The sequence below is a fragment of the Saccopteryx bilineata genome, chromosome 7 (assembly GCF_036850765.1).
Source record: "Saccopteryx bilineata isolate mSacBil1 chromosome 7, mSacBil1_pri_phased_curated, whole genome shotgun sequence".
NCBI lineage: Eukaryota > Metazoa > Chordata > Mammalia > Chiroptera > Emballonuridae > Saccopteryx > Saccopteryx bilineata.
Window position 1 is genome coordinate 113739346 of NC_089496.1, and position 24888 is coordinate 113764233.

At 51.1% G+C, this 24888-nt stretch overlaps 2 protein-coding genes across 3 annotated transcripts; one reads left to right on the forward strand and one right to left on the reverse strand.

The window, feature by feature from the left end:
- Positions 1-1074: 1074 nt before the first annotated feature.
- ECHS1 (enoyl-CoA hydratase, short chain 1) lies at positions 1075-9508 on the reverse strand. The gene is made up of 8 exons (XM_066238319.1): positions 9349-9508; positions 7887-8084; positions 7257-7384; positions 6386-6485; positions 5002-5106; positions 4395-4514; positions 2264-2331; positions 1075-1221 (listed from the first exon to the last, which is right to left on the reverse strand). The coding sequence occupies exons 1-8, from the start codon at positions 9434-9436 to the stop codon at positions 1156-1158; spliced, it is 873 nt and encodes a 290-aa protein (XP_066094416.1). The 5' UTR covers positions 9437-9508; the 3' UTR covers positions 1075-1155.
- A 3778-nt stretch (positions 9509-13286) lies between these two features.
- PAOX (polyamine oxidase) lies at positions 13287-24665 on the forward strand. 2 transcript variants are annotated; one of them, XM_066239335.1, is made up of 7 exons: positions 13287-13542; positions 14058-14544; positions 15262-15461; positions 17422-17674; positions 20979-21091; positions 21637-21794; positions 24296-24665. In XM_066239335.1, exons 1-7 carry the CDS (start codon positions 13359-13361, stop codon positions 24437-24439), a joined length of 1539 nt encoding a protein of 512 aa, XP_066095432.1. In that variant the 5' UTR covers positions 13287-13358; the 3' UTR covers positions 24440-24665. The 2 variants fall into 2 exon arrangements, with proteins under 2 accessions (XP_066095432.1, XP_066095433.1); XM_066239336.1 differs by lacking the exons at positions 17422-17674; positions 21637-21794; positions 24296-24665 and having other exon boundaries at positions 20979-21086.
- Positions 24666-24888: the final 223 nt, after the last annotated feature.

Below are 24888 nucleotides of genomic sequence, written 5' to 3' on the forward strand. Positions count from 1 at the left end.
GGACTATTTGTCCATACCTAGCGGCAGGCACGATGGAGGAAGCACCCACATCAGGTGCTCTCAGTTCTTCACTGAGCTGGAGGGACAGTGGGCTCCCGGGGTGAAGAGCCCTGAGGTTCAGCTCCCGGAAAAGGCCAGGTGCATGTCTTACTATGCAGTCTTTGCTTTGGCAGAGTTCTGCCCTGGGTTTAGAGGTGGTATGAGAGGTGGGTCCATCTTCACAGTGCAAGACTGATGTGTAACACTGGGGGGTCATGTGGCAGCCTGCAAGGGCTTTATCCCCCTTGCCTGGGCCTGTTAAGTGGCTTTGCTGTGTGCACCAGTGTAGAAAGCCAGTGGAGTCCCTCACTTTGGAGAGTCTGAGGGTGTTCTGAGGCCTGGGGGCTGTGACCTGAAGCAGTAATTGGATGCAGTCTAAATAAATCCTCAACACCCGGGAAAACGTCAATTACAATATACCAGTATCATAAAACATTGCAGGGCCATTTAAAAGAATGCTAGTAGGAACACTGTTTAGCAATGAAAAGAAACTATTACACGTTTCTACCTTGAAAACATGTACTAAATTCAGAGACAGGAGGGAAGTAGTGCAGATGGTGCCAGGGGGGGGTGATGGGGGAGAGAAGCGAGAGTTAACGGGGACACATGGGGACAGTCTGGGTTGATGAGACAGTTTGGGGGTGGATGGCAGTGACAGCTGCAGGACTCTGCAGATACAATGCCGCTTCAGCGTATATTTAAAAACTGTTAAAATAGTCAATTTCTTATCATACACATTTTGCCATAATTAAAAAGACTTCTAGTCAAACGAGAGAGGGTGCACTGGTGTGACAGACGTAGAAAGATAACCAGTGCACTTTGCAGGTGAACATGGAACCCCCTTTCTGTAAAATGAACTATACCTGTGTGTGTGGATGCATGTAGACATGTGTGGGTACAGAAAGATCTCTAGAAAGCTACATGCCTGTTAACAGTGGTTACCCTGGGAGTATGCCAGGGGTAACTGACTTTAAGGACTTCTGTGCGAGTCTCACGACCCTGCACAGCTGAAGAGAAAGAACACGTCACATACACTGCCCTTTGACAAACAGGGTTTATTGGCTTCTAAATCTGTGTCTCCTTTCAGTGGAGTTTTTAAGGCTGAGGCGGCAGGTCTCACTGGTCTTTGAAGTTGGCCTTTCTCTTCTCCACAAATGCTGTCATCCCTTCTCTCCGGTCTTCCTGTTGGGAAAGGGAATAAAGCAGAGCTGGATGTCACATGTCCTAGTGGGTCAGGCACAGGGCTTCCCCACTCACAGGTGGGGAGAGGGGAGGGGTCTGCGGTGGGACCACCTGGAAACCTGGGAATGGGTATTTCTACCCATATTCCCCTTTGTGCCCCCCACCAGGTGATGTTCATTCAGGAACCAAACGTGTGTGTTAAATAATCTACAGAGACCCTCAGATGCACATTATTTGAGTCATTCACCAAATTGTCCCCTTAATTCAGAAGCTCCCTAGGTGTCATAGGCAGGAATCCAGACTCATTCTGCATCCTTTTCTGTATGTATACACGTGTGTAGGCAAACATGTGTGCACATGCATGCATATACACATCTTTGCTTCCTCAAGAATCAAAGCCATTTTTTACCTTTCTTTTATAAAAGACCCAGATGTAATCTGATAATAAAAGACATGCATCTGAATGACTATTAGAAGAACCACTTACTTTAAGTCACTGTCCGAAATCCTAGAAAAAACATTGCTCTAAACCCCACTTCAAGTGACTGCAGTGACAAGATACTTTAAACAAACTGCATTTAAGAGCCAACTTGGAAGACCTCTCATGACAGGACATGGCCCTTTTCCGTCCGTCTTTTTGAACTTCTACTCACTGATGGACCCCTAACCCAGCTATGGGATGCTAGCAGCTCTGACCAAAGGGGAGTGGGCTTTGATGATAATATCTACCAGGAAATTCCCAGCAGCTTTTATTGTTGGAACATGTGTGATTTGTTTTTTTATTTGAGAGGGAAAAGGAGAGAGAGAGGGAGGAAGGAAGTGAGAAGCACCAATTCATTATTCTACTTAGTTATGCACTGACTGATTGCTTCTCCTATGTGCCCTGATTGGGGTTTACACCGGCAGCCCTGGTATGGAGCTGGCACCCAAGCCAGAGACCCCATGATCGAGCCAGGAACCTGGGCACTCTGGACGACACGCTATCCATCGTGCCACCGGCAAGGGCCAGGTGTGATTCTTCATTTGAATGTTGTTTACTTACGGTCGCAAAAGTTAAATAGAAGAGCTTCTTCTCCAACTTATTTCCTTCTGCTAATGTCATTTCGAAAGCTAGGAAAGAAAACCCTGGTGTTATGAACTGGGCAGCTGTAGCTGGGAGCACTTCTCTGTGGTGACAGGAAAGTCTCCACAGCTCTATGCACTCGCACCTGATTTAAAATGTGGCCTGGGATGGCCCAGCCCCCCAGCACAGGTCCCTGCCCAGAAAGAGGGGCAAGAGAGTGCGTGAAAGGTGGGATGCACACTCTGTCCAATCCCAGAGGATCTGAGGTAGCCCATGAAACTGTATTTTAATTAAAAATTTCTTTCCCATTTAATTTTTCCATTGATTTGAGAGTGAGAGAGGCATCAGTCATTCCACTTAGTTGTTCCATTGAGTTGTGCACTAATTGATTGCTTCCCCTCTGTGCCCTGACCAGGACAGAACCCGCGACCTTGGCATGCTGGGAGGAAAGCTCTATCCACTGATCCATCAGGTCAGGATCGAAACCATATTTTAACAGTATTAAAAAACAATTAGCGCCCTGGCTGGTTGGCTCAGCGGTAGAGCGTCGGCCTGGCGTGCGGGGGACCTGGGTTCGATTCCCGGCCAGGGCACGTAGGAGAAGCGCCCATTTGCTTCTCCACCCCCACCCCTTCCTTCCTCTCTGTCTCTCTCTTCCCCTCCCGCAGCCAAGGCTCCATTGGAGCAAAGATGGCCCGGGCGCTGGGGATGGCTCCTTGGCCTCTGCCCCAGGCGCTAGAGTGGCTCTGGTCGTGGCAGAGCAACCCCCCCCCCCCCCCCGCCGAGGGGCAAAGCATTGCTCCCCTGGTGGGCAGAGCATCTCCCCTGGTGGGCGTGCCCGGTAGATCCCGGTAGGGCGCATGCGGGAGTCTGTCTGACTGTCTCTCCCCGTTTCCAGCTTTGGAAAAATACAAAAAAAACCAAAACCAAAAACAAAAACAAAAAAACAATTAGCCCTGGCCGGTTGGCTCAGCGGTAGAGCATCAGCCTGGCGTGCGGGGGACCCGGGTTCGATTCCCGGCCAGGGCACATAGGAGAAGCGCCCATTTGCTTCTCCACCCCCCCCTCCTTCCTCTCTGTCTCTCTCTTCCCCTCCTGCAGCCAAGGCTCCATTGGAGCAAAGATGGCCCGGGCGCTGGGGATGGTTCCTTGGCCTCTGCCCCAGGCGCTAGAGTGGCTCTGGTCGCGGCAGAGTGACACCCCGGAGGGGCAGAGCGTCGCCCCCTGGTGGGCGTGCCGGGTGGATCCCGGTCGGGCGCATGCAGGAGTCTGTCTGACTGTCTCTCCAGCTTCAGAAAAATACAAAAAACAAAACAAAACAATTAAGTATGAAAAGCATACGGATCCAGCAATAATAATCGCAGTGGCCCTGGGCTGTCTTTTCTTTGGTGCCACCTGGAGCCACAGGTCTTCTGGGGAGGGTGGAGCCAGAGCAGGCCCCTTGACGGGCCTCACCAACACACACACACACAGCCACACTTCCTAAGTGATGCTCTGTGTGGTTCCTGTGCTGAGGCCTCAACTAGCCCGGAGGCTGGCCGGCCGGCTTTCTTGTGTATGAACACAGACTCAGAGGGCACGTGTCTGTCACAGGCTCCTGTCTTCTCAACAGGCAATGCTGAGAATAAGTGGCCATGCTAAAACACTGGCCATTTTGAGTCGGAGCTGCTGTGTTGGCAGAGAATGGAGAACAGGGTGACAGTGAGCTGTGGGGTCTAGGGAGCCTATGCCCTTTGGGCCAACCCACTAGCCATTTGCAAAGCCCCTGACCAGCTGCAGAGTCTCTTTACCCAGGCTCCAGAGGGGAACTGAGTTTCTCAGGAGCCAACTTGTTTCATGTCAGGAACCATCTGGACCTCCTCCCTGCACACCAGCCTGTCCCAGTATGTCCCCCCCGATGACGGATTCTCAGATCCAGTACCAATGGGAGCTCAGAACATTTCAACAGAATTTATGAGCGTGCAACTAGAAACTAGAAATCTACAAAGAGCCAAATTTGAAATACTGAGTCCTAATAATTTTTACCCAGGATGGGTACTTCATTTGGGGCCAAACCCCTGAAGCCGCACAAGTCCTGGCAGCCTTCCCCTTCCTCCCCACGCAGCCATACCTGCATTCACAGATTCTTTGGCTACCGCTGTTATAAATTTAGAATTTCTGGCAATTTTTTCTGCACAGTGGATGGCTTCTTCGACCAGTTTCTCAACAGGAAAAACTTTGCTTACGAGACCTGACATGGGAAAAGGTGATTGTGAGAAATAGCACTGGTTATATTTTCCTTTGAGTGATGACGACCCTGTGAGAGCAGAGGTCTTTGTCTTTCAGGTGTGAACGAGGGGCTGCAACACAGAGTAGGTTCCACCTCGTCCCCAAGAGGGGGCGATGCTCTCGGCTATATTCCACGGTCACTCGACTCTGACAGATACAAGTCACCAAGCCATGGGTCAGGGTGTGCCTGCTCGTTCTCAGAGAATTCCCACTGCTTATGTTAAGCTTTGGGGAATGACATGGTTTAGTATTATTCTGTAACCTGAGCATATGTTTTAGCTACTCTTTTTACATCTAGGACATCAAACACGGGCAGGGGTCCCCTGGGTGGTCCCCTGGGTTGGCAGGACCCCTGGAAGCACTGTGCTGACTGCCTGCAGGAGCCCCTGGAGACCACCCCCCCTCTTCACTGTCCAAGACGGGCTCCAGGGGGCACCCCCTGCCCATACCTGCTTCCTTGGCCTCCTGGGCTGAGATCCTGTCACCAGTGAGGACCATCTCCATAGCCAGAGACTTGCCGACAGCACGGGTCAGCCTCTGGGTGCCCCCCATACCTGCAGGGGCAGAAGGCAGTGGGTCACAGCTGGCTCTGTGGCCAGTATAAGCCAAGATGCACAGACACTGCTGGCAAGTTCTGAGGGGCCGAAGATGGGCCTCTCAGGTAAGGCAACCAGCAGGAGGACTGGGCAGGAGACAGGAGAAACCCTTGGGGGACCTCCTTTCTATGCTCAGTCCCTGCACCTGCAGCTCAGTCCCTGACATCAGTACCTCTAGTACGGGAGTCATACTCTGGACAGGTGTGCACAGAGCTCATGCTTCTAGCCTCAGACCTGGCTATGGGGGTGGCCTCAGACCTGACCTGTTCCCTTCAGGATCTAGGCCAAAGACAGAGTGCTCTGCCTCCTGGAACTCTCTGAATGTGCCCTTCTCTTCCAGCACTCTGTGGCTACCCAGCATACAATGTTCCCCTCCACGTGCCCATGCTCCCTTCCACGAGCTGGAAAGAGAACAGTTTACCTAGTCATCTGCCCCATGGCACCAGGGTGAGTTAAAGAGACCACCCGAGGGAGACACCCACAGTGCAGCAGACTTAGGCACTGTCTCAATGAAGTAGAGACCTTAGACACTGGGACAGGAAGAACCCAGTGATCAGTGGAGCTCAGGCAGGGCTGCCCTTGCCCTCAGCCAACGGGACACACTCGCCTGCTCACCCAGCTGGCTCAGGAGATGCCCTGGGCTCTAGGCTCTACATGCAGGGCAGAGACCTTGTGAGGACATAAGCCCAGAATCTTGATCAAGTGGACCCCAGGGGCAGAAGCCATACTGTTTGCTCATTGCTTGTGTTGACCTCCATATGTGGGATTCTGATCTCCTGCTCTGCTGACCTTGGATGAGGCCATAACTTGCTCTGGTCACTTGAATATGAAGAGATGTGACATGTTACCTCCAGACACAAACTCTCAGGGCTGGTCCTGTTACCATGTTTTGAGCTTCTCACCTAAAAGGACCCTAAGCCAGTGTGTGGTCAGCCATTCCTAACAGCATCTGACATGGGATCTAGCTGTCACACAAGAAGCTGGCATAGCTCAGTGGCCCGTGGCCATTTCTGAGTCTGTTGTAACCACTCATTCTTAGTGTGCTGGGAGGCAGAGGGAGCAGTGAGCATAGCTGGTGGCTACCTGTCCAGTGCTCACAGGACTACCCAAAGCCTCTTGTCTCATGTAAGCGGCATGTTTCTGTCTGTTCCTGGAAAAGCCCACAAGGTCCTAATAGGTGGGCAGATTCTAGGGAGTGACCTGAAGAGCTTCTGTTGGAGATATCACCCCTCTTTACCTGGGATGGTTCCTAGTAAGATTTCTGGCTGTGCAAACTGGGCTTTCTCTCCAGCATAAATGATGTCACACATCATAGCAAGTTCACAGCCACCACCAAGCTGCAAAACATGAGATATCACTAGGGAAACCTTATTCATTTATTTAAATCACTCTATATTTAATGAAACAGTATAGCAAAGTTTAACATAGCAGTGCAAAGTTTAGTTAAGTGTTCCCATGAATTACCTACAAATGGCTGATCTGCCCAACTGTTTTCGTAAAGGGCCAGACAGCAAACACTTTCGGCTCTGTGGCTTGTAAGGTCTCTGCTGTGGGGGCTCGAAGGAGGCCACACGGAGTGAACAAACCAATGGGCATGCTTGTTCCAATAATTTTACTCACTGACCCTGGCTTATCCCAAGGGACCTTTGTTATTAGTCACAAACGGAAACTCTCATCCCTTCTCTCCAGGCTCTGCCCAGCCCAGCACCTCTGAGCAGTCTACATGCCTGCAGGAGACCCCAGTGCACCAAGACAGGACACAGAACTTTCCATGGTAACTAAAGAGGTTAGTTTACAGGTGCTGCGTGAGTCGGAAAGTCACTCAAGTTGCACAAAAAGCCAACACGTGCCCCCTTTACACAGGAGAGGGGAGAGACATTCTGGAGCAATACAGGGGTCACCATGAACACTGGGGGGGGGAGGGTTACACTGACAAAATCAGATGCTGAAACACCTCCTCTCTCTACAGTCCTTGGCTCTTTAACATCGAGTTCAGGCTGATCTGAACACTAGACTTAGGCCTTTTCACAATAAACGTCGGTTATACGTCACACTCACAAGTCCAGTCCGTAAAGAAGTCTGAGAGGGAGACTCGGGCTGACACTCACAGCGAAACCGTTGACAGCAGCTATGATTGGCTTCTTGACCTGGCAGACTTTATCCCAGTTGCTCAAGAACTGCCCGGTGTAACAGTTCTGGAATGTTCGATTCTGCATCTCCTTGATATCTGCTCCAGCTAGTGGAAATGAGGCCCCAGTTACCGGAGTGCAGAGATCCCAATAACAGCTATTAGATGTCCACCATGAGCAGACACTGGGCTACTGGGGATACCTGGCTTGTGCGGTGATGGACACTGGCAATATGCTGAGATTCGTGTTCACAGCGGTGACATGGAAGGACCACGGGACAAGAAATGGACTGGAGTTGGACTTGGAGAAGGCTGGGCTTATTCATTAGTTACCTGAGCCTTCAATGCACAGCACCTGATTGTGGAGGACCTGAGTCACTTTGAACTTACTTTGTTTGCAGGGAACACCAAGATGTAAACACACACTGCAGCTTACCCAAGCAGTCTCCCTGACCCTTTCCACTCTGTGTGTAAATAAACCCCAAGCCCTACGAGCTTTTCTGATGCAGCCTCGGAGGTGTAAGTCTGAGCGCAAGGTCACATGGGTGTGATCACGGTCAGACTGCCCCTTGCACACTTGGGTGACCTGCCACTATGCTGCCCACCACACCTGCAAACGCCTTCTCCCCGCCAGTGAGGACAATGGCCTTCACGGCTGGGTCCTTCTCGAAGTTCTCCAGCGCCTGATTGAGCTCCATGAGCAGGCCGTCACAGAGTGCGTTGAGTGCTTTGGGGCGGTTCAGTTGGATCAACCCCACATTGCTGTCCTTCCCCTTCTTTTCTGTGATGATGTACTCAAAGTGAGCCCCTGGGGCAAGAGAAAACAGGCATCAAATTGGGGGATCCTCCGTCAGTGGACATAGTGACCTGGACATACTTAAGGAACCCCTGTCCAGTTCCCAGTGGCTGCAGCAGGCAACTCTCAGTCACGTGGGTGACCTCTGTGCCACTCTCCGCTTTTCTTTTTTTTTTTGTATTTTTCTGAAGCTGGAAACGGGGAGACAGACAGACTCCTGCATGCGCCCAACCAGGATCCACCCAGCACGCCCACCAGGGGCAAGGCTCTGCCCACCAGGGGGCGATGCTCTGTCCCTCTCGGGGACCAGAGCCACTCTAGCGCCTGGGGCAGAGGCCAAGGAGCCATCCCCAGCGCCCGGGCCATCTTTGCTCCAATGGAGCCTTGGCTGCGGGAGGGGAAGAGAGAGACAGAGAGGAAGGAGAGGGGGAGGGGTGGAGAAGCAGATGGGCGCTTCTCCTGTGTGCCCTGGCCAGGAATTGAACCCGGGTCCCCCGCACGCCAGGCCGACGCTCTACCGCTGAGCCAACCGGCCAGGGCCGCCACTCTCCACTTTGGCGGATGTTTGAACCTATCCTTAAGTTTAAAAAAACAAAAACAGCTATGAGCAGCAGAACATGGCAGCCTTCCTTCTGAATGCCTCTGTCAGAGAGACAACCTGTGATTCCACAGAAACAAGGGAGGGAGCGATTCAACAAATTCTTTCAACCAATGCCAGCTAGGGGAGCGGAATGAAGTTGTGAACAGAACAGAGTTCTGGCTTTGCCAGGTGGACGGTCGGGGGAGAGGGGGCACACACAAACTCAGGTGGCTTCCACCGCCCCGAGGGCAGCCCGCGCAGGCGTGGGATCAGCAGCGACCTAGAGAGAAAGAATGTCCGCACGTGGAGTGGCTGCCTGCCCCGCGGGCTTGCCGGGGAGTGCCTGGAATAACACAGTCGAGTCGAGCGGCAAGTGCCTGTCAGGAGATCCGGAACCGACCGCTGATTGCAGCCTGGGTGCAGCAGCGAAGGGTCGGAGAGAACAGGATGACACCGACACGACTGGGAACTAGACACAGAGGTGAAGGAACAGGATGGGGCAGGGCGCGGGGAGCGGCGCGGGCTGGCAGCGCAGAAGGCGGCGCAGGGCAGAGCGGCGGCCACCTGTAACCTGAGTGGCCCCACAAAGTCCTGTAAACCCACCGGAATTTGCCAGCCAGCCCCCCACGCGCCGTGGCCGGGGGTTTGCTCGCTCAGCTCCGACAGAGTCCCGGGGCGCGGCCCACCCGCACTCACCAGAGGCGAAGGGGCGCCGCGCCGCGCAGCCGAGCCGGGGCAGCACGAGGCCGCGGGCCCGCGGCAGCAGGACGCGCAGTGCGGCCATGGCGCTCAGAGGACACCTCGCCCGGACCCCCGCGACGCCGGCCTCGGCTGCCGCGACGCCTCGCGAGATCAGCCTGGGAGGCGGAAGGGGCGTGACGAGACTGGGGCGGGACCACGAGTCCCGGAGGAGGGGACGAGGGTCCCGGGAGAGCAGGTGGAGTTCTGCGGGCTGCGGGTAGACCTACTGGAGTGGTAGGAAGCAGACCTGAGGCTATGAGCGCGGACCTCTCGTGACCCGTTGTACCGTGGGGGTCGGTCCGCGCGTGGACCCCACGCCATCTGCCCAGGGCCGCCCGCGCGCCCGAGCCCGGCGAGGTCGGAGCGCCCGCGGGAACCCTCGGCGACTCCGGTGGGACCGAGCCGGAGGGACCCCAGGAGGAACCCCGCAAGGCGCGCAGGCCCGCGGCCTCCGGCCGGCGTCGTCACTCCCTTTCTTCGCCTGACCAGTGGTGGGCGTGAGCTTGGCCTTCGGTCCTTGCCCCACCGCGTTCCCGGGAGTCTGCTGGGCAGGCACGCTCCTCCCACCCCCCTCTGACAGCCTCCAGCCACACCTGGGTTCCCTCGAGGCCCGGACTCAGCTACCCACAGGCTGCCGGGCACACAGATCCGAACCCTGGGGAACGACTGGGCCCTGGAGCTCCCCTAGTGCTGGCGGGACACACCAGGGACCCTGAGATCCGCTGTCGGCCGACAGCTCATGCCCCGCACCTCCCTGCGCCCTACATGAAAAGCGGCTTTTGCGGGGAGTTGAGTGCTTAGACAAAGAGAAGACAACTTTTCCTTGTTCCTCTGCCTGCCTGTCTCCTGCTCCGGAGGTGCTCGAGAGGCCTGCGCCATTCGAAGCAGGGGCACAGGTGACTGAGGGACACTGAGAAGTCATGCTACTCTGAGGATTTTGTATTCATACCTCTAAACGGAACACGCGTGAAGCACAATGATATTTTTTTAGAGAGAGAAGGTGGAGGAGCAGGAAGCATCAACTCCCATATGTGCTTTGACCCTGGAAGTCCCAGGTTTCGAACCTGCGACCTCAGCATTCCAGGTTGACTCTTTATCCACTGTGCCACCACAGCTCAGGCAGCACAGTACTGATTCTTCACATTGGCAACTAGGTAGCTATTGAATATTAGGTTATGAATAGTTTTATTTCTATAAAAATTAAAATTTAACAATTAATGAAAATTTTATTTAAATTATTTTCATGTGTAACTTTTACATGTTTAGACACGTATTATCAGGGCTCCATTTGTATTCTTGCCCAGATTCTGCAAATGCCCAGGTGAAGGTAAAAGACATCACCTACAAATGAACACCAAAATGGATGTTCTCCAGTAAACAGTAATAAAGTTCAAACCAGAATTTAATGTTCAGCAAGGTTTATTTCAAAGCTGAGGATAAAATAAGGACATTTTCATGCAAAAAGAAACATCACCAACAAACCCTTCCTAAAGGAGGTTCTGTGTTCACAGTGAAGTGTCTCCAACATAAAGGATTTTTCTAACACCTCAGGGCTCATGTTGAAGTCGCTCGGCTGCTGTCCTCCCTGAAGTAATTTAGGAACAAAAACGTGACAAAACAAAATTATATAAATTGGACTTCACTAAAATTAAAAACTTCTGGCCTGACCTGTGGTGGCGCAGTGGATAGAGCATCGACCTGGAAATGCTGAGGTCGCCGGTTCGAAACCCTGGGCTTACCTGGTCAAGGCACATATGGGAGTAAGATGCTTCCAGCTCCTCCCCCTTCTCTCTCTCTGTATCTCTTTCTCCCTCTCTCTCTCCTCTCTAAAAATGAATTTAAAAAAACAAAAAAAAACCTTCTGTTTCAAAGGACACAATGAAGAGAGTGAAGATAACCCACAAGAAGAGAGAAAATGTTTGCAAATTGCGTATCTGATAAGGCTCTTGTGGCTAGAATATGTAAATACTTTGAACTGAATATGAAAAAGATATATGAATTAGAAAATGGGCAAAGGGCTTTGCTAGGTGGCTCACTGGATAAAGCATCAACCCAGCATGCCAGATGTGGGTTTGATCCTGGTCAGGGCACATGTGAGAAGCAATCAATGGTGAACAAGTAAGTGGAACAACTAAATGAAATGAGTTGATGCTTCATTCTCTCCCCCCCCCCAAATCAATGGAAAAAGTTTTTTTAAATGGGCAAGCAGAAATTTTTTTATTTTATTTTATTTTATTTTTTGTATTTTTCTGAAGCTGGAAACGGGAGGCAGTCAGACAGACTCCCGCATGCGCCCGACCGGGATCCACCCCGCACGCCCACCAGGGGGCGATGCTCTGCCCATCCGGGTCGTCGCTCTGTCGCGACCAGAGCCACTCTAGCGCCTGGGGCAGAGGCCAAGGAGCCATCCCCAGCGCCCGGGCCATCTTTTGCTCCAATGGAGCTTTGGCTGCGGGAGGGGAAGAGAGAGACAGAGAGGAAAGAGAGGGGAAGGGGTGGAGAAGCAGATGGGCGCCTCTCCTGTGTGCCCTGGCCGGGAATCGAACCCGGGACTTCCGCACGCCAGGCCGACGCTCTACCACTGAGCCAACCGGCCAGGGCCAGAAATATTTTTTTAAATGGCAAAAGATTGGAAAGACATTTCTCAAATAAAGGCTAATAAGCACACAAAGGAATGCTCAACATCATTAGTCATTAGGGAAGTGCAAGTCAAAACCATAATGAGATATCACTTCATACCTACCAGCATGGCTGTAATAAAAAAGACAGACAATGCGCTAAGTGTTGGTTAGGGTGTGGAGAAACTGGAATCTTTATACACTCCTGGTGGGAAGGTAAAATGATGCAGACATTTTGCAAAACAGTGTGGCAGTTCCTCAAAAGTTTTACATAGAATTATTGATGACCTAGCAATTCCATCCCTAGTTGTATATACCTAAGAGAAGCAAATACTTATGTCTACATAAAAATTTGTACATGGGCCTGACCTGTGGTGGTGCAGTGGATAAAGCGTCCACCTGGAAATGCTGAGGTCCCCGGTTCGAAACCCTTTGCCTGCCTGGTCAAGGCACATATGGGAGTTGATACTTCCAGCTCCTCCCCCTTCTCTCTCTCTGTCTCTCTCCTCTCTAAAAAAAAAAAAAAAAGAATAAATAAAGAATCTCCCTCTTTAAAAAAAAAATTGTACATGAATGTTCATAGCGCCATTATTCGTAATAGCCACAAAATGGGGGAGGATTGTCCATCAGCTTATGAATGGATAAAATGTGAGATTCCCATACAATGGGTGCATGAGAATATATAATGGAAAATATATAATAAAAAAAGTTTGATTGCCTAAATGACCAGGTACAGAAACTGCTCAGTGTCAGCTTTAAGTCTCTGGGCATTCTGCAGGAATTTTCAGACTGCTTCAGGAATGTGGACAGACAGACAGGAAGGGAAAGAGATAAGCAGCATCAATTCTTACTTGGGACTACAGCAGACCAAGTGACCTCTTGCTCAAGCCAGAGACCTTGGCTCAAGCTGGTGAGTGTTGATCAAACTAGCGAGGCCCCGCTCACGCTGGCGACCTCCAGGTTTCGAACCTGGGTCCTACGCATCCTAGTCCTAGGCTCTATCCACTGCGCCCCGCCTGGTTAGGCTCTCATTATTCTTTGAAAGCTCACACATCCCTTGTATGCACATTTCACTGGAGAAAACTACCATATATTTATTTATGTCTATTTTCTGCCTATCCCCGATGACTTCCATGAAGGCTGGACTTCCAAGAGTCCTCAGAACTGAATTATTTGAATAGGTACCTTATTCTCAGGCTTAATAAGTTGTTGAATTCGTAGGCCCACGTCCACTTCCAACCGGGACGCTTCCGCCCCGCCCTTGGCCCGCCCTGCCCCGCCCCCGCCGAACTTGGCTTCTCGGGCCTGCCTCGGGTCTCCCCGCGATCTGCACCTTCTAACAGCGCGATGGAGTTGGGTGGCGGCAACATGGAGGCCCCAGGCCGCGGGCCGCGGGTGCTGGTGGTGGGCGGCGGCATCGCCGGGTTGGGCGCGGCGCAGAGGCTCTGCAGCCACCCGGCCTTCCGGCACCTGCGGGTCCTGGAGGCCACGGCGCGCGCGGGAGGCCGCATCTGCTCGGAGCGCAGCTTCGGTAACGACCTCTCCCGAAACTCCCTCCCGAAGCTCATTCCCGGATCCCAACCAGTGCCGCCTCCTGGCCCGGCCTGCGCCAAGGGTTAACCGACCCGGAAGCCTTATCTGGCCCCTGAGTGAATCCCACCGCGTCCCAATTCCTCACCTGACGTTCGCTGTTCACTCTTCCCCGAAACTCGGCTGCCCATAGTGGGCAGTGCCGACCCTTGCGGGGAGGTGACCTATGACTGTACCCATAGCTGGCTCCAGGCCAGGCTTCTGCTCCCAGGACATCCCTCCAGTGTCCTCCCCAGGCAGGTGCAGGCCAGCACCCCCCCCCCAATCAGGTGTCCCCCTTAAACTAAGCCTAATCAGATCCTTCTGTGAGGGACTGTTCCTCAGGGACCTGTGGCCCTTGGACTGGTTTTCAGAGCATATTCCGGCAGGGCAGAGTTGGCTGTTGTCCAGGAGAAGAGCTCAGAGGTCACCTTTGTGGGGACAGAAACTCAAGGTGGCACATCTGTTCCCTCTCAGGTGGTGTGGTGGAGATAGGCGCTCACTGGATCCATGGGCCCTCCCAGGGCAACCCCGTCTTTCAGCTGGCTGCCAAGTACGGGCTGCTGGGGGACAAGGAACTGTCAGAGGAAAACCAGCTGATTGAGACCGGAGGTCACGTGGGCCTGCCCTCTGTGTCCTACACCAGCTCTGGGGGCACTGTGAGCCTTGAGCTGGTGGTGGAGATGGGCAAACTGTTCTACAGTATCATAGACCAGACCCGGGAGTTCCTGCGTGGGACCGAAGCCCCCGTGCCCAGTGTTGGGGAGTACCTCAAAAAGGAGATCAGTCGGCACATGGCCAGCTGGACAGAGGGTGAAGAGGCCAAAAAGCTCAAACTGGCCATTTTAAACAACTTCTTCAATGTGGAATGCTGTGTGAGTGGCACCCACAGCATGGACCTGGTGGCCCTTGCACCCTTTGGAGAGTACACCGTGCTGCCAGGGCTGGACTGTACCTTTCCTGGGTATGTATATGCTGCACCCACCCAGTCAGCCTCCTACTCGCCCCAGGACCCCTCCATGTACCCCAGGCCCCTGTTTACCTCAGGTGGAGCTTCAAGAGGCAGGGGAGCAACAGGAAGGACAAGGGGGCCTTTTGTCTTCCCTTTTTAGAGTTGGTCATTTTGTTTCTCTAGTTTTGCTCATTTAAGGAAAAGTGATTAAAAGAGGGAAACAATTGTGTAATGGTTTCTTCCTCCCATGTTTACGAGGCCCCTTGTGTGCTAAGCACTGTGTGAGGGGCCCTTCCCTGTGGCCTGGTGGCTGTACCCCTACTGGGCATTTGCGACACACTTCCAGGACTATCCTGCTGGGCTCTCCCAGGTGTCCCCCCAGGCTTCTGCACAGGGGAGGGCCTTTGTGATTCTGAATACTTATAACCAGTGCACTGGGCAGGCAGACAGGAGGGACCCTTGTTCACTACCTTGGGATCTTTGAGTCCATTGCCCATTTAATCCTCCCATTAGCCATGAGGCGGGTATTAACATTCCTGTGGTGGATCAGAAACCACAGGATGGAGCCTCACAGGAGCCTGTCCACCCTTGCTCTCCCTGTCCTCTTCCTAGCCTCCTCCTTCTGAGCCATGCAGTCCAGGACAAAGCTGCTGTAACTCCTTGGGGGGCTGTTCCAGTGTCTTACCTCCAGCTGGTCTTCTAAACAACCCAACACCCTGTCTCTCCCAGGGGCTACCAAGGACTCACAAACCACATACTTGCCTCCTTGCCCCAGGATGTGATGATTTTTAACAAGCCTGTGAAGATGATTCACTGGAATGGGTCCTTCCAGGAAGCTGGGTCTCCTGGGGAGACGTTTCCAGTGTTGGTGGAATGTGAGGATGGAGGCTGCTTCCTAGCACATCATGTGGTCCTCACAGTGCCTCTAGGTAAGGACACTTTCCACATCAGGTTTTTCTCCCTTCCCTGTCCCAGGTGCCTTTGCCTCTGGCTGTCTCCCACCCTAGTTGGCTCTGGGGCTTCCTTGACTACTAAGTTCACATTTTCTTTTTTTTTAATTTTTACTTACTTATTTATTTATTTTACAGGGACAGAGAGAGAGTTAGAGAGAGGGATATACAGGGACAGACAGACAAGAACAGAGAGAGATGAGAAGCATCAATTATCAGTTTTTCCTTGGGACACCTTAGTTGTTCATTGATTGCTTTCTCATTTGTGCCTTGACTGCGGGCCTTCAGCAGACCGAGTAAGCCCTTGCTCGAGCCAGCGACCTTGGGTTCAAGCTGGTGAGCTTTTTGCTCAAACCAGATGAGCCCGCGCTCAAGCTGGCGACCTTGGGGTCTTGAACTTGGGTCCTCTGCATAGCAGTCCAATACTCTATCTACTGCACCATCGCCTGGTCAGGCTAAGTTCACATTTTCATTATAAGTTTTGGCTAGGATTACTCTATTGTGTGTTGTAGGAATCATATGCTTTGCAAATAGGAGTTTCACAGAGAAAAGGTAAGTCTGCTCCTTTAGGGGTAATTTACGGAAAGGTTAGGAGGTTAGGAGGTTTCAGATGGCGGTTCCCCTGAGAGGCAGTGTTAGAGCCACACCTCACCCTTAGGTCCCAGCAGTCATCAAGGAAGGAGTCAAGTACATGATCTAGTTAATTCTAGATTAAATGGATCTGATGCTTTAGATAGAGGCTTTGAGTAGGAGTTGGAAGTTTAATAAAAGGTGGAGATGGTCAAAATCAAAGTTGTGCCCGTGTTATCTCATTCACTCCCCGGGCAGCCTGAGGACTTACCTGGCCCCATCCCCTATTTGACAAATGTCAACAGAGATAAGTCACTGAATTGCCCAAATTCATAAAGCTGGCAGGTGCCAGAGGTGTCATGAGATGAAGAGTCTCCCCTGCATCCCACAAGTGGAATCATCCAGACACATCATTGACATGTTCTGCTGCTCCATTCGCCTTTTCTTTCTTTTTTTGGCTTAATAAATTTTTTGTCCATTGTTTCCACATCAGCACACACAGATCTATCAGTCTTTTTTTTTTTTTTTTTTTTTTTAACCCCAATGTCTTTGTTCATTCATAGTTGCTGGTGCTTTCTGAGCCCCTGCTGTCATCAGTAGGTGCATTGTTATGACTTTCCTATATGGTCACAGGGAGCCAGGTCCCTTGTCACACTTGTTCTTTATAGCCACATAGAATTTTCTTGTATATAGGTGTCATTACTTAATATTACTCAATATGGATGGAAATGTAGGTTGCTTTTATTTTTTGTTTCACGCAGTGTTTTACATGTGCATTAAGAATGCTTATACGGCTATGTCTGTAGGATAAATTCCAGTAGCTGGACCTGAGTGGAAGATCTGGACTGTGGAGGGCATGCTAACCCCTTCTGGGTTCTCACAACGCCACGCCTCACTTCCTGTGGGCTGTCCATCCTTTTCTCACTGACGTGCGTCTTGAGAAATTGGCTTGTGCTGTGAATATTTCTTCTAAGTTTTGTTTGACTTTGGGCTAAAATAATTTCTTTGCCAGGCAGGTTAGTTTTTATGTAGGCTCTGGTAAGGCCTATGCCTGTCACCTCTTTTCCCCACAGATGGTTTCCAGGGGTTGAGAGGCAGAAAGATCAGACATCCCTACAGAGCATTTGGGATGGGGTATGTGAACTGTCTCTGTTTGGTCAGGTGACCATGGGGTTTTTCATGTCCTTTCACTGTTGTGCTGGCCACATGAGGCTGAGTCCCGATGGCTAGTCTCTCATGGGTCCCTAGTGGTAAGTTGGTGGTGTGTTGAGAGGCACTCCTCTGATGGGGTCAGGGTGGGTTCCTGTGGTTGTTGGTCCAGTTTTGGAGATTTATGTGGTGTTAAGTCGAGTCCAATTATGAATTCTAGGTTTTCTTAAAGAACATTTGGACACCTTCTTTGAGCCACCATTGCCCACTGAGAAGGCAGAAGCAATCAGGAAAATTGGCTTTGGGACCAACAATAAGGTGTTCCTGGAGTTTGAGGAGCCCTTCTGGGAGCCAGGCTGCCAGCACATCCAGGTCGTGTGGGAGGACACGTCACCCCTGGAGACCGTCACCTCTGCGCTGCAGGATGCCTGGGTCAAGAAACTGATTGGCTTTATCGTCCTGCCTTCCTTTGAGTATGTGTGCTCCGTTTTCTCTGAGGGACCCTCAAGCGTGAGCGCTGAGACAGGCTGGCTCGTCGACCTTGGTTTGGTTGAGGACCCTGCAGGTGTCACTTCACTGTGAGGTGTCTGGAGGTTTTAATGGTGGGGATCTCTGGGGTACCCCAAAGTGATGATGATAGACAGACAGATGGGTGCCCACTGTGTGCAGCTCATCAGCATATCCCTGGGGCCCAGAATGTGCTGGTGGACAGGAAGGCATGTCCAGTCAGTAAGAAAGTATTTGCTGAAACTCAGGAAGCTGGGGCTGGTACATGGGAAACCTGAAACATGGGAAGCTGTACTTAAACCCGATGCAATACTGAACAAAGCATCCTGGTGAGTCATGGGATCATAGACCCACAAGTGGATCTATGTTGTGTGGCCTAGACATGCAGCGTAAATAAAGCAGTGCATGTGGGCTTTGTGCTCACTCAGAAATAAGAAATCATTAAGGCCCTGGCTTTTGGCTCAGTAGTAGAGTGCCCCCCCCTCATCCCCCCGCCCTGGGTGTGTGATGTCCTGGGTTCAATTCCTGGTCCGGGTACACAGAAGAAGTAACCATCTGTTTCTCCATTCCTGTCCCTCCTCCTTTTCTCTTTCTCTCTCTTCCTCTCCTGCAGCCGTGGCTTGATTGGTTTGAGCCATTTGGCCCTGGAAGCTAAGGATGGCTCCCTGGCCTCAGGTACTAAATAAATGGCTCGGTTGCTGAGCAACAGAACAGTGCTCCAGATGGGCAGAGCATCGCCCCCCAGTGGACCTGCTGGGTGGATCTCATGGGGGAGCATGCAGGAGTCTGTCTCAGATACCCCTCCTCTCATTAAAAAAAAAAAATCATTAGGGAGGGAGGGTCTGATTTTTTTTTTTTTTTTACAGAGACAAGAGAGAGAGTCAGAGAGAGACAGACAGACAGACAGGAATAGAGAGAGATGAGAAGCATCAATCATTATTTTTCATTTTCAATACCTTAGTTATTCATTGATTGCTTTCTTTTTTTTTTTTTTTTTTTTTATTTCAGAGACAGGGCGAGAGTCAGAGAGAGGAATAGATAGGGACAGACAGAAAGGAACGGAAAGAGATGAGAAGCATCAATCATCAGTTTTTCGTTGCAACACCTTAGTTGTTCGTTGATTGCTTTCTCATATGTGCCTTGACCGTGGGTCTTCAGCAGACCGAGCAACCCCTTGCTCGAGTCAGCAACCTTGGGTCCAAGCTGGTGAGCTTTTTCTCACACCAGATGAGCCCACACTCAAGCTGGCAACCTCGGGGTCTCGAACCTGGGTCCTTCTGCATCCCAGTCCAACGCTCTATCCACTGTGCCACCGCCTGGTCAGGCATTGATTGCTTTCTTATATGTGCCTTGACCGTGGGTTTCAGCAGACCGAGTAACCCCTTGCTCAAGCCAGCGACCTTGGGTCCAAGCTGGTGAGCTTTACTCAAACCAGATGAGCCTGCGCTCAAGCTGGAGACCTCAGGGTCTCAAACCTGGGTCCTCTGCATCCCAGTCTGATGCTCTATCCACTGCGCCACCACTTGGTCAGGCAGGGAGGGTCTGATTTTTATGTCAAACTGGTGGGTGGTTAGAAAATTTTACTTCTAACAGAGATACAAAAGTGGGCGGTAGGTATAAAAAGGTTGACTACCCCTGCTCAAAATGACTAAACTATCTGGCTAGGGCCTGAAGCACTCAAGCTGACGACCTCGGATTTTGAACTGGCAACCTTGGTGTTCCAGGTCAATGTTCTATGCACTGTGCCACCACCTATCAGGCCAAAATATTTATTCTTCACAATGACAGTAAACCTATTCCATGTTGGCATAAATCTTTTTTTAATGAAAAATACCTCTATTACTAAAACAAAACAATGAGAAGAGGACCACTGCTCTGCTTTGCAGCTGGCTTCAGGTCTCTGGTGCAGTCCATTCTGGTTCAAGTTGTGAGGAGGGTCTGGACTTGCACAGTCCTATGGGGAGGGTGTGATGTTTAAATGTCTTTAGGTAATTGTGAGTGTTCTTGGACATGGCACCAAAACTCAGCAGGTGTTTTTTTTTTTTTCTTTCTTTCTTTCTTTCTTTCTTTCTTTCTTTCTTTCTTTCTTTCTTTCTTTCTTTCTTTTTTTTTACAGATACAGAGAGAGAGGGACAGATAGGGAAAGACAGGAACAGAGAGAGATGAGAAGCATCAATTATCAGTTTTTCGTTGTGGCACCTTAGTTGTTCATTGATTGTTTTCTCATATGTGCCTTGACCGTGGGGCTACAGTAGACCGAGTAACCCCTTGCTCAAGCCAGCGACCTTGGGTCCAAGCTGGTGAGTTTTGCTCAAACCAGATGAGCCCGCACTCAAGCTGGTGACCTCAGGGTCTTAAACCTTGGTCCTCCGCATCCCAGTCCGGCGCTCTATCCACTGCACCACCGCCTGGTCAGGCAGCAATTGTTTCTTGAAGTTTGGCCATGGTGTGGGATCTGAAGCCACATCAGTGGATTTTTCTGTTCCACCAAAATTCAGTTGTCTGTCTCACACTTACTTGAATGGATCTCTTACCTGTCCGTGCTTTGGGTCATTCAGAAGAGATGGTCATGGGGTCTTGACGAATCAGTGCATTTCACTTTACAATATCAAAAAATTAATGTCACCACTGACCTCAAAAAAGTCTTAATATTGGGACCCTATCTAGCTGTTGGCAGATGTAGTTTTTCTAAAAACTAATTTTTTCATGAAAGCTTAAATTTTGTCATCCACAGTAAATACTTGTAGTTGTTTTCTGGGTGACAGACACACTTTCCTCATTTTTGAGCAAAATGTCTTCCCCATACCTAAGCCCGAATACCACAGTTTGTCAGTCAGTTGTTCTAACACAGTGTCCACGTGGTCCTCCAGCAGGATGGCCGTCACACTTCCTATGCAGAAGAAGTGCTTTATGCTGTTTCCCATTTCATGATGGGGAACATTAGAGTCAAGATTTCATACAACTAATAACTTTTACTGCTGGATCAGGGACTTTGGCATTTTTATACAGCATATGTGTGTGTGGTGGAAAACACGACTCGTACCAGCTGTTGTGGCCTTGGCACTGGTTCAGCAGTGTTCCCACAGCTGCTCTCACATGTGGGCACAGCAAGTGGCGTCCAGTGTGATGAAGGACCCCCAGGAATTTGTGACCTGAGGAAAGCCCCCTGAGGGACACTGAGTGGTTGCTGTTGGGTCCTTGCTAAGAGACCCCTGACAGACGGAGGCTGGGCCCAACGTGGGTTGTCTCAGTGGTGTGTTCTCCACGCAGGTCTGCCCATGTGCTGTGCGGGTTCATCGCCGGACTTGAGTCTGAGTTCATGGAGACGCTGTCGGATGAGGAGGTGCTTCTGTCTCTGACCCGTGTGCTTCGCCAGGTAACAGGTACTGAGCATGCACAACTGAGGCTCTTCCTTGTGCTACCTGTTGGCTGATCTCTAAACAGGAACCAAGCTTCCTCACAGTGAAGAGCTGAGTCTGCCCTTGAACCCCATGGACAATCTTTCCTTGTATCACTGGGGTCAGTTATCTGAGTTCTTGTTCCAGAGGAACTGAAATGGCTTTATAAACACTTTCAACTTCTTTTTTCTAAAATATGCCACCAAAACAAATACAGCTGTCCTGAATCAGGGCTTTACAGATGAGGACATGGAGGCTCAGACTGAGTACAGTGGCCATCACAGTCACACAGGGTGAGGATGTGGCCGCTGAATGGTGGTGGCCTCCCGAGATGGGCAGAGTAGATAAGGAGAGTCTCTACAGACAGACAGGGGTCTCGAACAGGGAGGCCTTATTCATACACTCTGTGGCTTGGTTTTCTTCCCCGGTAGTTTCTTTCATTTTAAACTGTTCAGTGTTGAAAACGAAGACCCAGTCTCAGATGTATGGGCAGGAGTTCTGGGCTCACGTATGGCATCTTTGTGGTTCAGGGAATCCACAGCTTCCTGCACCAAAGAGGGTGCTGAGGTCTTGCTGGCACAGTGCCCCGTACACCAGGGGCTCCTACAGCTATGTGGCCGTGGGCAGCACCGGGGACGACGTTGACCTGCTGGCTCAGCCCCTCCCTGCGGATAAAGAGAAAGCCCAGGTAGTATGTGACCCGTGGGAGGCCCATGTCCCCAGGATCTGCTGGAACACAAGGGAGTGCGGGTGGGGCTGGGGCGCCTGAGATCCAGAACCCCTTTTCTTTTTGAAATTGAGAATAATTCAAAGATGTGTTATTTTCATCAGAATTATACACACACAATAGCTGAAAGCATCAAAGAATTCTAGAGCCACCTAACATAGTATCACAGTTTAAGAAGCTGGTGGAGGGGATCGCTAAACTTATCATATCTAAAGAACAGATTTCTGCCACCACTTTTTATAAAACATTTAACTGTGGAGAACTTCAAAGGTAGACAGAAGTAGCCTAGCCTTCGGGTTCTTGGCATGTGGTTCCCTTTCCCTGCCCATGCCTCTGTTCAGATTGTCCACAGGTGACATTTTATTTGCATATACGTCATCTCCAGAAGGTAAAGGGCAGCCGCTTAAAATACGTAACTAAAACACTGTTTTCATACTTAAATTAATTAATTAAAATGAACACATTACCCAACACCCAGTGTTGAGTTTTCCAGGGGCTGTGTTACCTCTTTTCAGTGTGCCCGACTGAGGGTACCACTTCCGGCATTTTCAGGTCTGGTGTTACTGACTGGCTTCTCACACTGGCATGTAAGGTTTTAGGTGTCTTCCACCCTCTGCCCTTTGGTGCTCTGATGGGTGCTCTGAGACCACCACTCATGGTTCACATTTTCTTGTTTGCTTAGGTGCTGCCCACACCTGAGCTGCCACAGGGTGGCTTCCCTCCCTGCCCGCTTGTGGAAGTGTGTGCATGTGTCTGTGAGCAAGTGTGCAGATGTGTGTATGTACAAGTGAGACAAGTAAGTGTGAATATGCACGTGTGTGTGCATGTGGAGCGTGTGTGAGTGTGAGCACGTGTACGTGCGAGTGTGTAGATGTGAATGTGTGAGCAAGTGTGTGTGGGGCTCACTTTTCTGTGTACTTCTTTGCTTGGGCTCTACCAGCTGTCTGCATCATCTCTCCCTTCCTTCGCTGGCCCTGGTCATGGTCAGCTTCAGCTCCTGAGGCACAGACAGAGCCTGTTTCCTCCTGCCCCACACCCTGCCTGCCCCTGCTCCTGCCTCACCTTCCCTGAAAACCCTGTCTACCCCATGCCCTCTGCCCACCTGGGACTCGCCCAGACACCCTCTTCTACCACCCTCACCTGGTGCTCCTTGTGCCTCTCCTGTTCTGGACTCCTTTTCCCGTGTTCTGTGTCAGCTCTTGTTTTGCTCCTTTGCTTTGTTGGAGCTTTTATTCCAGTAACTTCCTGAGAAAGGGATGCATGAGAGGTAAATTTTTAGAGAAGGTTTGCCTGTGTGAAAATATCTTTTTTCTACCCTCACACTTCAGGTAGTCTATTCCTGATCACGATGTAGCAAACCAGTCCCAAACCCAGTGGTGGGAACAACAGATTCCATAGGTGGGCACTGTGGAGTGGCTTTTTTCTGCCACTCAGTATCTGTATTTCAGTGGGAAGACCTAAGCCCCTGGGGGCGACTCTGGGCAGGTCTGGAGTCATCTGAGGCTTCTGTGGCTGCCTTGGACTGGGCTGGCTTGAAGGCTGAGCTTTTCCTAGGGCCTTGAGTGGAGTACCTGGCTATAGCCTCTCTTTGTGGCTTGGGCTTCCTTGCAGTATGGTGGCCCCAGGGCACTTGCTCACATGGCTTCCCAGGGCTCCAGCACAGGGGTCCCAGTGGAGCAGGCAGCCTGCATCACCTCCTGTGACCATGCGTGGAAGTCAGAAGGCTCCACCCTGCCCAGGGGCAGGACACAGACCCCACCTTTCTGTGAGAGAAGTCTCCCAAGAACTTACAGCCTCATAAAAGCCCACTTTGTGCATAAAATCCTAGTTTGAGGGTCATGCCCCTCAGGGTTTGGAGCATCTTCCAGGCTGCTGTTGGGAAGTTCAAAGTCATTTGGACTCCTTTCTTCCTTATGTCCCATGTTCCAAACTCTCAGTAAGCTTGGAAGAGCATTGGGCTCCCACACCCACTGAGCCCCGGGGCACGACACCCTCAGCATGTCCACTCACCTCACAGGGCTCACGTTGTGCCCCTCTGTCAGCTGGAAAGTTCTTGGGAACTATCTCATCTTCTCTCTGCTTTCTTTTTTTTTCTTTTTCTGAGATTTCTGTTGTTTGGACGTTGGACTTCTGAACTGGTCCTTAAATATTCTTATCATTTTCTCTCCTAATTTCTATCTTTGTTTTTTTGACCTGCATGTTGGGGGATGTTTTCAACGTTGTCTCCTAGACCTGTGCTCTGTTTCTGTTTCGTGGTCATGTTTAATCCCGAGTGCTTGCCGTCTGAGGCTGGTTTCTGTCAGTAATGCCTGCTGTTGTTTTGTGGACACATCAGGATATGAGATTAGGTGAAGAACAAAGCCATAACCTCACTCTTAGCTCTGTAGCCACAAGTGGAAGGTGTGTGGTGGCTTGCAGCCCAACCCCGGGCAACCGCATTCTAACTCTGCCCTTCTCTGCAGCTCCAGCTACTATTTGCGGGAGAAGCTACACATCGGACATTTTACTCCACCACACATGGGGCTTTGCTCTCTGGCTGGAGAGAGGCTGACCGGCTCATCGCTCTGCAGGACCCCCAGGCACAGCGGCCCGGGCCCAAGCTTTGAGCTGGCCCACTCCTCCCATGCGAGGCTGCCACCACTCTTTCCTGTGTTCAGCCTGGCTGGAGACTGGGGATGTATTGTAACGGGGATCAACACTCTCATTTTTCACAACTGTTGCTGGGTCTGGCCAGCCCTGAGCTATAGCTGAGTGGGAAGTCTTCCTGGAGCAGTGAGACACAGATACATCCACTGATGCTGGTGGCTCACACATAAAGCCTGTTGAAGCCTCTGTGTCCAGAGTCATCCTTAAGCCTCAAAGCTGCAGCACCTGTGGCTTCTGTCTTCAAGTTGTTCCAAGCCCAGGTCATTGCAGGGCCCTGAGCCCCTGGAACAAGGCCCACCTGCCCCCTTGTCCTGTGGTCTCTGGGTGCTGTGGTTGCACCTTGTCTGGGCACCTTCAGGTGTTTCCGAATTCTTATTGCTAGTGGCTTGGACATTAACGTAGCCAACAG